The sequence below is a fragment of the Branchiostoma floridae genome, chromosome 16, assembly GCF_000003815.2.
Source record: "Branchiostoma floridae strain S238N-H82 chromosome 16, Bfl_VNyyK, whole genome shotgun sequence".
Classification (NCBI taxonomy): Eukaryota; Metazoa; Chordata; class Leptocardii; order Amphioxiformes; family Branchiostomatidae; genus Branchiostoma; species Branchiostoma floridae.
The window spans coordinates 17,335,887-17,350,967 of NC_049994.1; the positions used below are offsets into that span (position 1 = coordinate 17,335,887).

Genomic DNA, 15,081 nt, shown 5'->3' on the forward strand with positions numbered 1-15,081 from the left:
GTTGTTACAAGACCCACACGTGTTCCGTAAGGGGAAAGATGTCGAAACGAGACCAATCATTTTAAGCAAACAACACAACAAACAACAAGTCGTTGTTTTCCATCTTTTGTTTATTGGTTTCTTTGTTAGGTTATCTTGGATTTACTATTGTTTCTTCCCAGACCCGCAAATGCTTTGTAAGGGCAAAGATGTTTCAATGAATGTCATAGTTCCTTTGCCAGGGTTGAACGATGCTGTTGTAATTGTGAATATAAACATGATTTCAATACCCTTCGCCACTCTAGTGAAGGTGTAACACAAGTTTGCTGTTGCCCCCTATAATACAGCAAGACGAAATAGTTTGTACATTGAAGTTTTTCTTGTTCAACATGACAACCATATGGCAAACAACTCTTCTGACTTCTAATTGGGTTTAGAATTAGATTGACAAAGTTCCAAATGAGTCCTGCGTTGCCTTGTCCCTATTGCCTTTTTGTAGGAATTCGGCTTATATAAAATTCCTTCATTGCTTTATTTTTAGAATGGATCTCACAAGAGTGTTCCCTTTTCCCCAACGTTCTAATTAGAAGTGTCCCAAACGCCACCGTCGGCTGACGCAGAGGAAGTGACGTCATGAATATGCTAATGAAGTCGGATGTGTAGCGAGCCAGGTCCAGCTGTGACGTGTAACGGGCCAGGCGCTGTGGGAAAAGGGACAAACATCAAAAGATTTAATATTTTCACATGAGGCGCTGTGGCAAAAGTGAGAGACATCAAACGATTAGAGGGTGACCCTTTGCTTGAATAAACGTCCAAGAAAGGACGTGAGAGGCATAATGACGTCATTAAATGCAGTTAATCTTAATAATGGACTTAATTTTGACACTGACATCAAACGTTTTCTTAAACGTAACGCCAGAAGGTCAAGACAGTCTCCTTGAGGCATCGGCAGTTATGCCAAGACTTAGATGTCGAGCAATCGCTCTACTGAGGCTAATTTTGCACGAATGAGACATAGACCGTCTAACGTAGGTTTTGAATAAGACATCAGGCTTAAGGTCTACACAAAAACTGATGTCGCCGATTTGATTAGAATCATCACGCATCAGAATTGAGGTTTTCAAGGGATGGCATTATCTGGCTTCCAAAATGATAAGTCAACCTCTTTTTGCCGTAGACACTTTCCGGCAGTTTGGGGGAAATTTCGACATATTGAAGAGATTTACAAGAACAGATTTTTTTTCTTACCTTACGATTCTTATATCAAATCCTTATCTCCAACCAGATCCACGGTGCGTAATGTATAGTATCAAACTTGCTGTTTGACTCCAATAGCTGGCTATACTCCCTGGCCAACGGTGATACTATCTTATGGCACCGTAGGATCTGCTTGGAGCCTTGGAGATTAATCAAATCCTATCCCACAGTTTCGGACGGCAGTAGATCTCTATAAATTTGCCATCATAAGGAGCATTTTTCGTCTCATTTCAGGCCAAATGTCAACTGCTAGTCTGTCTAACATTTAATCTCCATTGTAGGATTTGTAACTGGTTTCTTCCGTAGATTTGTGGGGTTCTGTTTCCTTATTAGGCAAAGTTCACAACCAGAAAACTGATAAACAATCAGCTAACAGTGCACAATGAGCGACAAAAATGAATCCAGTCACGAGGATGCTTTGGAGAATACCTGGAGGTTGATCTTCACGTTATACTGAAGTCAGCTTGTCCCTAGCCTGTCCTGTCGCAAACTTACCACATGTACGGCGAGAACAGCAATGTCGATACTGCTGTCAAACCGACCACTTTTGTTCGGGCTACATTCTAGCATAAATCAAGTTTTATCCTAGGAGGCGGTCATATTTTTCGTATGTAGTCCTATGATGTTGAAACAGGTTGCGACAGAGCCAACCACCGGCTAAAATCTAAGGCAGCCTTAACTTTTCTGTAACAAGACAGCTGAATTTTTCAGGATATATATATCTGTCTGTCTGTCTCTAGAATGCTTTGAATTTACGATTTTCCATTTTATTTCACTTTACCAGGGAAACATCGCTCAGGGTGCAGCCTGCCTACGACCCAGGTTGTGACACACTTGAAAATAGAATAACAGCTAATGCACTAGCCATCCTACAGATATCTAGACAGGACCACCTGACCAAACTGGTCGACACATACTAGTATATACCTGTAGTCTAGCTCACACAGGATCGCAATACGCCTGTGACCAGTGATCTCCAAGCAGACCTTACGGTAGCATAAGATAGTATCAAAAGCTGGTAGAGGAGTGAAGCCGGCCTAGGAGTGTGTTTCGCTACCGTGGCAAATGGACACCTCTTGGCTGACTACACTCCTTGGCCAGTTTGGTACTATCTTAATGCCATTGTAGGATCTTATGACCAGACCCTAACAGCCACAAACTCACCGCTATGAGAACGAGCCCGTCACGCCTGCTGCGGCCGCGGCCACCAGAACACGACGTCCTCCCCTCTGTGACGCACCGACGCTCGCTTGTTCCCGAACCCGCGCTTGGCGTCGGTCACGTCAGCTTCGTCCCCTCCTTCCGCCTGGCTGCCGTATCTCATCAGGTCCGCCAACCCTTCCCTCTCCGCCTGGTGACGTAGCCGCTCTACCAACTCCTGCACTGCGGCGTACCGCTCGTCCTCAGCCGCCCGTTTGTTCCCGAAGCCCCGCTTGTTCCCCATGCCACGCTTGTTGCCGAACCCCCGGGCGGATAAGGCGTGCGCGTACGGCGCCCAGGCCTCCTTCTTCCCGAAGCCTCTCGTCTGGAACCCGATGCCCAAGTCGTCGGGCTCGGTCGTCGACTGACCGAAGTCGGCGGCGAAAGTGTCGTCTGCGCCGCTGATGTCGTTACCATGGTGATCAGACGACAGGAAGGGCGGTTCGTACAGCGTTTGGACCGGGCTGCTCTCGGAAAGGTGGAGCGCCACGCAGCCGAGGAGTAGTACTTGTAACAGCAGCATCCTTACCTGGAGATCAACAAGTACCTTTTAGGCTAAACGTCACATTTCCAAACCATTAGGTGGCTTAAGTTGGTGCTTCAAAAAGCTACGGAGCATCTGAACGGTCCAAAATGGTCGTATGTCAACCAATATATCATTGAAACACAACAAAAGCACACGGCTATCCTATCTTACTGGAAATATCTTCTCTCTGATCTCAGAACGAGTCACAAGATGCACTCACCGAAGAGACAGCCGATGTTCCTTCGTCTCTGAGAAGTCCTGGTAGCTTTGGAGCAGGTGGATGGATAGACAGCTTTTAACTACCTGAGAACAAATGACGAGATGCACTCTCCAACAGATAGCCGATGTTCCTTCTTCTCTCGAAAGTCCTGGTAGCTTTGGCGCAGGTGTATCACCAGTAGACGCTTTTAACTACCCGCAGCGCGGCCTGGCACGGGGGCTGCGGTCCCACATGTCCGGATCTGGGCCGGGTCCCTGGCGACACACCGCCTTCTAACGACGTCATTATCGCGCGTTGATTGGGACAGAGTCCCGCTCTTACCTCCCCAACAGCCTGACACGGGAAGCACACGCGCGGCTTTTATGTCTTCGCGGCGTCTTTGAAGTGGCGAATCTTCACACGGAGACGTCGCGACCTTGTGTCGTCATCAAAGTGTCCTTATTTTTACACCCAGCGAAGGTTAAGTGTGGTTTACAGTAGGTCAAATGGCAGGGTACCCCCCAAGACGCGCACCCACTGCGTTAAGCCTCATTTGCATATAACAGTCGTGCCGCGGTGATGTGGTTAATGAGTCCCCTGTTCATTAGCAGGATCTCATTAACTCCTAGCCTTCGCAGAAGTCCTGCTACACGGTTTAATCAAGGAGATGAAAATATGGGGGGTTGTTGAGATAGAGCAGAAGTCATGTAAACATTACGTGATTTCATTCTACTTTCTTTGAAAGTCTTAACCCTGGAAGCATAGTTACTTCCTCCTAGAAAAAAAATTTTTAAAAAAGAAGACTATAGGATACATGTTGAGATGTGATTTTATTCTACCTTCGTTTCGTTTTAAGTCTTCACCCTTGAAGTAGTAATCTCACCTCCAGAAAATTCAATGAATGTAGATGAGAAGATAGTTGGATGTGTGGTGTTCATATGAATTTGAATTTAAATGAATAACTTCTAATAACGTGATTCCATGCAACCTTCTTTGGCAGGATTGATCACTAGAGTACCCAGCTAGTTTACCATCCTCCGCATTGAGTTCGTAGGTTAACCAAGCAACAGAATCGTTATCCTGTCCACCCCCACGCACCATCGACGTTGGTATCGACCGGACGTGACGTTCGTTGGCACGAATTGTTTAAGTCGTGGTGCCTTATTTTCACCTCCATGCACTTTGAAAATCGTTTGTTGCCACCTTTGGCAAACTATCTTGTGTTTGTAATGGCGAGTAGTGTGCAGATATGCGTTTGTCAGGAATCATGGCTTAAACATAGTATGTCTTTTAAACGAATGTCACTTCCGACAGCCAGGGGAGGAATTGACTGGATAGTCTGTCTTCTGTTGACTTATGTTGTTAAAAGCTCCTTCGTCAAATAAGAACAGTTTATTACCTAACTTAGGTTGGGTCGTACTCTCGGATGGAAAGCAACAGGTCCAGCCGTGTTTTTGAGGAGTGTCCTTCCCGGTGTGAGTTGATCAAACCTTTCATGCAGTCTGGTCTCTGGGTTGACATGTTGAATATGTGACAGTCATAATTAATGTGAATCCTTCCACTAATATGGTAAATCTCGATAAACGGTAACCTTTCCTCCAGCAAACATTCTGGGATTGTCAACAAGAAAATGAAAATTTGGCGCAATTCTAGAGAAGATTTTATAAACTCTAGGCAATGCGTTCACAAGACAAAAAGTAGTGACTCGAGCAACTGGATATGAGTTTGAAAACGGTTCAAAATCAGTTGCCTGAGTAGCTGCTTTTTTAACGTATCTTACTACTTGGAGGCCTAACCTTCATCAACGTTATACATTTGCAGTTTGACTGAGGTATCGGCACAGACAGGTGAATTATACACGGCTGAATAGTTGTGTTTATAAACAGTCTGTGTGTTCAGAGTTCAAGGGTCATTACATACGCTCACTGTTGCAAAAGCAGTGACGAGCTGCCTTTGGGCGGCATATTCTTAAAAGATCTTACCAAACCGATGAGTGTACTTTAAAAACACGTGTCAAGCCGACTATTGGGTTAACGGTTACTTTGCTCATGAACATTCAACCTCTCAACAGTCTCGAAATGGCGGATGTAACCTTGAGCACCATTGTGCCAGCAACACAAACAATTCCCCCAGGGGTAATCTTTGAGTGACGAGAAAATACGGGGTAAACTGACTGAAAAAAACTCACACACACATTCTTTTATGACTAATATTACATTGAAGATTTGACACATAAGCAGGGAGTAAACGATAGATAATGTCCACATAGTTTTAATGAGACGTTTTTAGGTCATAGGTCACGATGTGCGTCATTTGGAATCATTGACTTCTTGGCAACGGTCGAACTGTTGTGACGTCACACAATTATCTACGTAGGTCAAGGATTTGTTTTTGTTCACTCACTATGTATGCAGCAGCGACACGTAAGCCAGCATAGACATCTACTACATCAGTTAAACGTTCTTGAGACCTTCCTAACACAAACACATAGTGTGATTTGTTGGAATACACCCATGCGGTCTGGCAAATCTTCAGGAAAAAGCGCGTTCAGAGTCTCATTATGCGCATAATTATAAACAGTCTGATTTCAGAGTTCAATGGTTATTACATACCTGTATTGTGACAGACGCCATGACAAGCTGTCATATTTTTATCTCCAAACCGAAAAGTGTGCTTTAAATCCACGTTTCAAACCTTAACTAGTACTTTGTTGCTGAACTTGAATTCAACGTATAAAGCATAGTGTATCTATCTGTCTAAAACATAATGTTTGTCCTCACCACGATTCAGTGCTTTGCCTTCAGGGTACGTGTGTTTTGCTCGGGCACAAAGATGTCAAAGGTGATACAATTATGTTGTTGAGGGCCTAATTGACTGTGATACTGATTATGTGATCTCGAAGTTGTATAGGCAAAGCGAAGAGTTTTGATGAAAAATAGTTGGTCAAAGATCATAATATCTCACGCAGCTCCTCTTCAAGGCAATCATTCATCTGAATTGACAATTTGTAAATACTCCGATTTGGATTTATACCGACAGAGTTGATATCTCTAGCAGATTGCTATCTCTACCTTGACGTCATTCGGTATATACCTCAGGGCACTGATTGTCCGCTGCTGTAAAGGACTAGTTACGCACAGACGTCCATTATTGCAGGTGAGCTGGCGAGAGAAGCACCACGATCCGCAATAGTCTTGGTCAACATTTCTTCCGTGTGGTAAGAAGCTTTCCTGATTACTTACTCACTGTGCTTTTCGTTTCTACTAGAAGATTTGTTACACATTTGCAAAGAAAAGTCTAACTGTGAAAACACGTGTTGCCAGTAGCAAGTCTAGGAGGAGGACGGACATGGTAAAGTGTCTTTGTTGACTTGAGTTTTGAGGAAGTTGCAAGACAAGTTTTGCTTAGCTCGGAATGGGTGGGGTTGAGGAGGGGCGCTTGGGAATGGATCTGAAAGATTATCTCCAACACTTAAAACCCAAGACGAAATATGAAGAAATACTGAACACGTGTCAGTTTATTTATAGATGGAGTCCGTGAATACGTGTCACCTGTGGTAACTCAAGGAAGGTGCACTGGCATGATAAAATGTGTTTGCGGAAGTTGCAAGGCACGTTTCGTTTGGCTTGAATGGGGGTGGGCCGAGGAGGGGCGCTTGCGAACTGATCTGATCTAGAAGGATTTATCCGTCAAGGAAAACGTAAAGTTGAAGACGAAATATAAACTAATCTGTAAAAATCTGGGGTGAAAGCGATGGACACGTCACAGTATCTGCCTGGAAAAATGACGGTCTAGAAGTAGAATTTATGTATTGAGACGTTTTACCGCGGCGCTTATGATATTCATATGCTTTTGTCTGCGGGTTCAAAAAGCAAAAACAGCACTTCTTTTCTGACATGTTGGAAGTTGTTTTAAACGATACGATGGGGTTTTCCCTGAAATAGACAAAATTCTAGCGGCATTGTTCTGTATTCCTAAAATAGCTACTCGGTTAGTATTTGTTTCACTATATCTGATTGGCTGGAAGACAGCAGCGTCAGGATGTAATGACCAATCAGAGCAGAATGGTGTGGCTCTGTCACTACATTGACAAATTGCATCATTTAGGCCAGTTATATCATCAATTTTGTGTCATGAATTGCTACATATTTTTGGCCATATAGAGGGCTACTAAAATACATGAAAACGTTTTCATTCTTTTTTGTTTCCAGAAAAAAACACGCCACATGACAGAAACAATGGCTAAAGCTCTCCCTGTCTTCTTCCTAATCATTTGCGCGATCAGCGGTGACGTTGCCATGGACACGGTGGACAATGGTTCGTCCGGCGATGAAAGTTCACCGCAAGCATTCTGCAACTGTATTCGAACGGGCCCAACTTCCCGTCAATGCAACTGTACGGATCTGTCCAACCTGACTAACGCACAAAACCGTCTAGATGTGTCTGGATATCTTTCTGATGATGATGATGATGATCTTTTTGTCGTTTCGGAAATCACTGTGAGATGCAGACAGAAGTCATCAACAAATACCAGCGGACTGTTCGACTTCCTCCCACCATCAATAAAGTCACTAACGCTCATTAATTGCGTCCAACAATATATAGGGAAAGAAGTTTTCTACGGTATCCCCAATGTAGAGGACCTGGCCATAGTGAACTTCCCTCCAGGGAAACGGAATGATTCAGTTTTTTTTTCCTACTTCTACGATAACTCTTCCCGAACTCTTGAACTTGACCCTGAGGTATTTTTGTCCTTACCACAGCTACAAAAGCTCACTTTATTTGGCATTCCGTTTCTCGATAGATTCCCCAAAGCGCTCTACCAAGCGGTCAATGGTACATACCCCTTGCCAGACCTAAAGAGTCTTACTCTTTGGGGTGACCAAATTCCATACATGAGACCAGAATACTTACAGCACTTCACAAACTTAAGGTCATTAGATATTAGAATTAATCTCATTTCAAACATATCAACATCATTTCCATTCTTACCTGGCTTACAAATTTTAAGGATGCCCTTCAACCGAATCAACTCCTTGGCCGGTTCTCCCTTTAAAAACCTCGGTAATCTACAATCATTAATAATGTATCTGCAATTTCCGTACGAAATGGATAGTTCCAAATACGTTGCATATATGTATAACAGCATAGGCGCCATTGAGGTAATTTTCCCCACATCTTTTGTTGGACTCTCTAGACTGAAATCTCTGAACTTGGCAGTGAGCAAGATTCGGTCTATTCCGAATGGCACATTTAGGGAGTTAGGAAAACTTGAAACTTTGGACATCTCCTATGGACTTGTAGATTTTATTGGGGTGTCGGCATTTCAAGGATTGGGTGCCTTAGAATCTTTAGACTTGAGTTATAATAACATAAGTACAATTCATCCTTTAGTTTTCAATAGTCTAAGCTCTCTTCTCTATCTTTATCTTCAGAACAATTTTCTTCAGTCTCTCTCTCCGACAACGTTTGAAAACATGCCTTATTTATTAGATTTGAACTTGGCGAATAACCTTCTAACAACAGTAACACGTGAAAACGTCAGTCCTCTACTAAACCTGAGAACGTTAGATGTTCACGGAAACCAGCTAGAAACTATTGATGAGATGTTTCACGGCATTACGTCTGACGTTTGTGAGAAAATTGACGCATCCTACAACAAAGTGTGGTTATTGGCTATCTCGTCATTGGAAATTCTTGGCATTGTTGGAAAGACTGTAAATGTCGACTTATCTCACAACAATCTGCAGATTCTTTACCACACACCTCCTGAGTCATACATTTCTGAAGACGTGCTACATCTCTCATTGAGCCTCGATCTAAGGTGGAACCAGTTTGCTTCGTTTCCGCTTGAGCTAGCAACATACAGGTCTTTTAGCAGATCTAGGATATCCATTAGAGAAATTTCTGGCCAGAAATATGGCGACATCTCCCTCCTGATGACTCAAAATCCTTTAATATGCGACTGTGCACTGTACGAGCTGATAGTGAACTTAGATGTCGCTAAACAAGGTGTCCTTTACACAAAAACCGACTTCCAAGACATGGTATGTGCAGTTCCCGATGAGCTCAGAGGTAGGAGGGTGGTAGATCTCCGCCCTTCTGAGCTATGGTGCTCAGAGGAGTGCTACAACAGATTTTACGCTTGTTTCTGTTATGAGCATGAAGGTGAGATGTTCAAGAGCCCGCAACCCTGGTGTTTTCCAGAACATAATGCTTGCCCGTCAGAATGCTCGTGCTCGTTCCAAGGACAGCTACACTCTGCCACAGCTCCTTATAATGAGTTAGTGAACTGTGCCGGAAGAAATTTGTCTTCTATCCCTGTTGAAATTTCAAACGTTACAACAATCCTTCATTTGGAAGGGAATCAGTTGAGGGTCATCAGTCAAACTGTTCTTCCCGAACTTTTGATGGTACGAGAACTTTATCTAAATGATAATAACATTTCATATGTTGGCGCGATGGCTTTCAGTGCCTTCAATTCTCTTGAAATCCTTCGTCTCGACGGAAACAACATCTCCAACATAGGCAGTACAATTTTCAAGTCCCTTTCTAATCTACGAGAACTTTACCTAAATCATTCCGGTGTTCGGTATCTGTCAGTTGATACGTTTCACGACCTTGCAAGTTTACAGAAGCTACACTTAGAGAACAACAGGCTACAGTCTCTACCTGAAAACATGTTCGCTGGTTTGAAAAAGCTGCGGTCACTCAGCATTCATGGTAATCCGCTCAACTGTGACTGTGATGTTCTGTGGTTCGCGAACTGGCTGCGGAGTAGAGCGTTCCTTCTGGCACAAGGACATAACGTGAGCTGTTTAACAAAGACAAAGGTAGCGCGGGATATTTTGAGTGTGTCGTCATCACAACTTGACTGCGATGACGTGCAGGCAGCTCGAGCACGAAACAGACTCATTGTCGGTGTGTCGATCCCCATGGGTTTGGTTATCATCATCTTAGTTTGCGTGATCGTCATCGTGAGACGAAAGGAAGCCATCCAAGTCTACCTGTACGCCAGGTACGGATGGCGCTTCCGAGAAGAAGAGGAAGACGAAGACAAGGAGTACGACGCCTTCTTATCGTACAGTCAGCACGACTTAGACGTGGTGCTACACGACATCTTGCCCGCACTTGAGAACAGGGAGCCGCCGTTCCGCGTCTGTTTGCATCACCGCGATTTTCTCCCGGGTGTCCCAATAGCAGAGAACATCGCAACCGCCGTCAACTCGAGCAAAAGAACGATCATTCTTCTCTCCAACAACTTCTTAGAGAGTGACTGGTGTCAGTTTGAGTTTCAGGCCGCGCACGCGCAGATGCTGCAGGACAGGGCTAACCGTGTGATCGTGGTTTTACTGGATGACGTTCCCGCCGAAAACGCCCCTCCGGACATTCAGCATTACCTGAACACGAACACGTACCTGAGGTGGGGGGACGAGCGCTTCTGGGAACGGCTGATCTACGTCATGCCGCGTCCAAGGCCGCATGCGCAAGACGAGGACGGAGACCAGCTGGCCATGGTCGAACTGGACCACAATCGTTGATCAATGGACGCTGGCTGGCACGGGTACAGAAGTTGACATTTTACACAAGCTTGTAACATATATATGTAGCTTATAGCAAGCCATTTGTGCACAGCCTACACATCTTACGTAAAGTTTCGCAATCGTTTTCCCGAAAAGAATTCCTGACCTTCAAAATCAAGATGGCGGAATGAGATCGAGGAGACTGTCCCATTTGGTCCTGAGATTCAGTTTCCGAGTCGAAAAGTTAGAATAATGCAAGAGCAACAGTTTATTTGTGTAGTAGGAAGGTACAGATATATTCGCATGAAAGTTCATATATAACGGTAATTTACATAGTGAAGACTTTAAACTTGATACCCGTTCACAGAAATGTTAATTTCGGTCAGTCTTCTGACCGTTATCAACTTGATGTCACCCGAAGCCTTTGGCACACTTCCGCCAGTTCAGGTTATGTGTATGGATATAACGTTTGAAATCTTCATTATCATAAAGATGTAAATATGATATATTCTGTAATTGACACTCTTTAAAGAAGATATATAACAAATTGAATTGTACATTCTGAAATATAGGGTAGTAATGGTATAATGAAAAGTATTCCGAATTTATTACCTCCATGAAATGTCATGGAGGTTATATTTACCTCCATGAAAAAATGGAGGTATAGTTTTGAGTGTGTCTGTGTGTGTGTGTGTTTGTGTGTGTGTTTGTGTGTGTGTGTGTCTGTGTGTCCGCATATTTGTGGTCATCATAACTTGAGAACCTCTTGATGGACTACTATGATATTTGGTATGTAGGTAGGGGTTGGGAAGACGAAGGTCAAGGTCAATTGTGGGCCCCCTGGTGTGTGGCCTTGGTACTGCAGCGCAACTTCCGGTTTTGCTATCTCGGTGTTCTGAACATGCTATGGTCAAGATTTTTAAGTATTAGATAGCTCTTGTGCTCAGGAAAAAATTACGTAAGTTTGGGCCCCCTAGCGTCTAGTTTGGGAATAGCAGGGGCATTTTTGTCAAAAACTTCTGACGAGGATAACTGAAGAAGGGAACAACGGATTCTCATCATTTTTGGTATGTAGGTACCTTAGACAATTTTGTACAAGATTAAATACTAATTATGCAAAATAGGAGCACATTTGCATAATTAATGAGGATATTATATTATGGCAGTTTTTTCAATGTATCTCTTGTCCTGGATGTGATATGGTCTTGACATTTGGCTGGTAGATAGCTTGCAGTGTCATGACAAAGTGGGGCAGGTTTCAGCCCCCTAACATTTAATTGCGGAACTGCAGGGGCGTTTTTGTCAAGACATTCTAAAGAGGATAACTGCAGAAAGGATTGATGGATTGGCATCATACTAGGCATGCGGGTACCTTAGGCAAATATGTTCATAATGATATACATTTTATGCAAATGAGGACTTAATTTGCATGATTAATGAGGAAATTGTATAATTCCATTGTTTTCAATAACTGGACTTCAATAAATGTAACACATGTTAACTATGATAGGTGGAATATAAGCAGATACCAAATATGGTAATGAGGAACTTATTTGCATAATTTATGTAAAATTGCAAAAACGCTTAATGATTAATAATGGGAATTTTATAATTGTGACATGTGTACGTTAGTCAATGATGAACAATACCATGCATAAATTATGTTAATGTGCTAGTCAATTGTATGAAATTTACGAAAGCTCTAAATTTTCATGGAGGTATGAGGTCGCCGAACTCTAGTTTACCCAGCGTTTGTGTGTGTGTGTGTCTGTCTGTCTGTCTGTCTGTCAACAAGATAACTCAAGAACGGCTGGATGGATTAGTTTCATACTTGGTGTGTTGGTGAGGTGCGATGAAAGCTAGAAGTGATTAGATTTTGGGCCCCCTAACGGCTTCCCTTGGTACTGCAGCGCAACTTCCGGTTTTGCTATCTCGTGTTCTGAACACGCTATGGTCACGATTTTTGAGTGTTGGATAGCTCTTGTGCTCAGGAATAAGGGACATAAGTTTTGGCCCCCTACCGACTAGGTTTGGGATAGCAGGGGCATTTTTGTCAAAAACTTCTGAAGAGGATAACTCAAGAAGGGAACGATGGATTTTCATGATTTTTGGTATGTAGGTACCTTAGACAATGTTGTACAAGATAAGATACCAATTATGCAAAATAGGAGTAAATTTGCATAATTAATGAGAATATTCTATCATAGCAGTTTTTTCAATGTATCTCTTGTCCCTTACATGATATAGTCTTGACATTTAGGTGGTAGATAGCTTGCAGTATCATGACAAAGTGGGGCAGATTTCAGCCCCCTAACATGTAATTTCGGAACTGCGGGGGCATTTTTGTCAAGACATTCCAAAGTGGATAACTGCAGAAAGGATTGACGGATTGGCATCATTTTAGGGGTGCAGGTAGCTTGGGCAAAGGTGTTCATAATGATATACATGTTATGCAAATGAGGACCTTATTTGCATACTTAATGAGGAAATTGTATAATACCATTATTACTAATAACTGGACTTCAATAAATGTAACACTTATCAATTATGATAGATGGAATATAAGCAGATACCAAATATGGTAATGAGGAACTTATTTGCATAATTTATGTAAACATTGCAAAGCCGCTTTAAGTCTAATGATTGGAATTTTATACTTGTGACATGTGTACGTTAGTCAATGATGAACAACAACACGCATGAATTATGTTAATGTCTTAGTCAATTGCATGAAATATACAAAAGCTCTAAATTTTCATGTAGGTATGAGGTCGCCGAACTCTAGTTCTATAAATGATCTTAAATGGTGATTATGTTACAGTAGTCTTGTGGTACGAGTATTGTGGCATTTTAGCTATTGTTACATCTTAGTAGCCATGTACATGCTGTTGGGAAAGATGCACGAGAAATATTGCGGACATATTCTTGGTGATTTTACATTCAAAGTTTTATTCTACACGGGAGTTACGACTGTTAGGAGACATAGTGAAGGAGAACCATACACATGTACTGTTATTCTAATACCATATTCTTAACTATTCGATAACAATGATAAAGCGTAAACATATTAAGTTGAATTCTAAAATGTAGGACACTCGGTCTATAACCATTATTTGATGTTATTAAATCGTGCAGAAATATTCGACGACTAAGGCATGTGCTACGATGTAGATCCTGTCGTTTAAACTCAAATACTATTTTACCGGGACCTTTGTCATTATAAAAAGATATTTTAGTAAATTTGAATTTTTACATTTTGGTGATAATTTCTGTTCTTTTTATTCTATTTTGTCAAAGGTTGGTGAAATATTAAATTTGAAGTGAGCAACTGCAATGTTTGACTGTTTGCTTCTATACTATGAAATAATTCTCGCCGTTTCCCTTTCTTTATGCTTGCTGCATATCAGTAGCCTTTACCAGGCTCCGCGGATCGGTGGTGTAATTGTAGAAATTAGACAAATAAAGTCAATAGTACGCTAGAGGAGTCGGCCGGCCAGTGAAAACATTCGTGGTTAGGATGATATTTTACTGGCCGGCCAACTCCTATGGCGTACTGTAGACTCTATTTGTCCGAATTCTACAATTAGACCACCAATCTACGAAGTCTGGTAGATGCTAACATATCAGGTGGTGGCTTCAATCTTAACCTGTCACAGGCCAAAGTCGTGTTTGCTTTTACTTTCCCGAAAGCACCAACAAACTGTCAGAACGGCTAAACACAGTATGACCTCGCACGGGCATGAGAAGGTTCGGCTATAAACATATCAGCCTTTTTCACGACGTCTTCTGATGAAGATCTCAAAAGTTGGCAAGACTTTGACAACCTGCAAAGTCCAGATGCTTAGAACAACATACGCAATACTAATTCTCAACGATTGTCTTGCCGTGGCTGTCTGGAGCTCAGTTTTCTCTGAAACAATTTGCAGTTTGGGTCTTCAATATCAAACTACTGGAGTCATGGTGGCCCTTTCTGTACTGTTTCTGTCCCTCTGTATGTCCGTTACCATAGCTGTAGGCGAGGAAGGCTCGTGCGAGCCACTGACCAACAGTAATGTGAACAACATCACCGTGGTGGCTCCGGCCGGACCCGCGGGGTCTAAAGGCGACACGGGACCGGCTGGCCCGCGGGGAGTGCCCGGGGAGAGGGGCGAGGCGGGCCGTCCGGGAAAGCAGGGACCGTACGGTCCGGAGGGGGAGAAGGGAGAAAAGGGAGACTCTGGACAGAAGGGGAACCAGGGTAGTGAAGGGTTCGGTGGAGGAGCCGTGTATATCCGATGGGGGAGGACGGCGTGCGACGAGGGTACGGGCACGGAGACGGTGTACTCCGGACGCGCTGGCGGACCGATGTACAACGAAGCCGGCGGAGGAAGCAACTACCAGTGCCTGCCTGCCGACCC

General features: G+C 43.1%; 3 protein-coding genes across 3 annotated transcripts in view; 2 read left to right on the forward strand and 1 right to left on the reverse strand.

Moving 5' to 3' along the window:
* Positions 1 to 92: 92 nt before the first annotated feature.
* On the reverse strand, positions 93 to 3,644 carry LOC118403131. Its single transcript, XM_035801625.1, has 3 exons — positions 3,183 to 3,644; positions 2,401 to 2,965; positions 93 to 680 (listed from the first exon to the last, which is right to left on the reverse strand). Exon 2 carries the CDS (start codon positions 2,957 to 2,959, stop codon positions 2,420 to 2,422), a length of 540 nt encoding a protein of 179 aa, XP_035657518.1. The 5' UTR covers positions 2,960 to 2,965; positions 3,183 to 3,644; the 3' UTR covers positions 93 to 680; positions 2,401 to 2,419.
* Positions 3,645 to 8,271: 4,627 nt separating this feature from the next.
* On the forward strand, positions 8,272 to 11,261 carry LOC118403132 (toll-like receptor Tollo). The gene has a single exon (XM_035801626.1). The coding sequence runs from the start codon at positions 8,297 to 8,299 to the stop codon at positions 10,700 to 10,702; it is 2,406 nt and encodes an 801-aa protein (XP_035657519.1). The 5' UTR covers positions 8,272 to 8,296; the 3' UTR covers positions 10,703 to 11,261.
* Positions 11,262 to 14,629: 3,368 nt separating this feature from the next.
* LOC118403032 (collagen alpha-2(IX) chain-like) overlaps positions 14,630 to 15,081 on the forward strand; it is a 1,387-nt gene continuing 935 nt past the window's right edge. Inside the window, exon 1 of the mRNA XM_035801469.1 lies at positions 14,630 to 15,053. Coding sequence (XP_035657362.1) covers positions 14,642 to 15,053 — 412 coding nt within the window. The 5' untranslated portion in view covers positions 14,630 to 14,641. The remainder of the gene's footprint in view (positions 15,054 to 15,081) is intronic.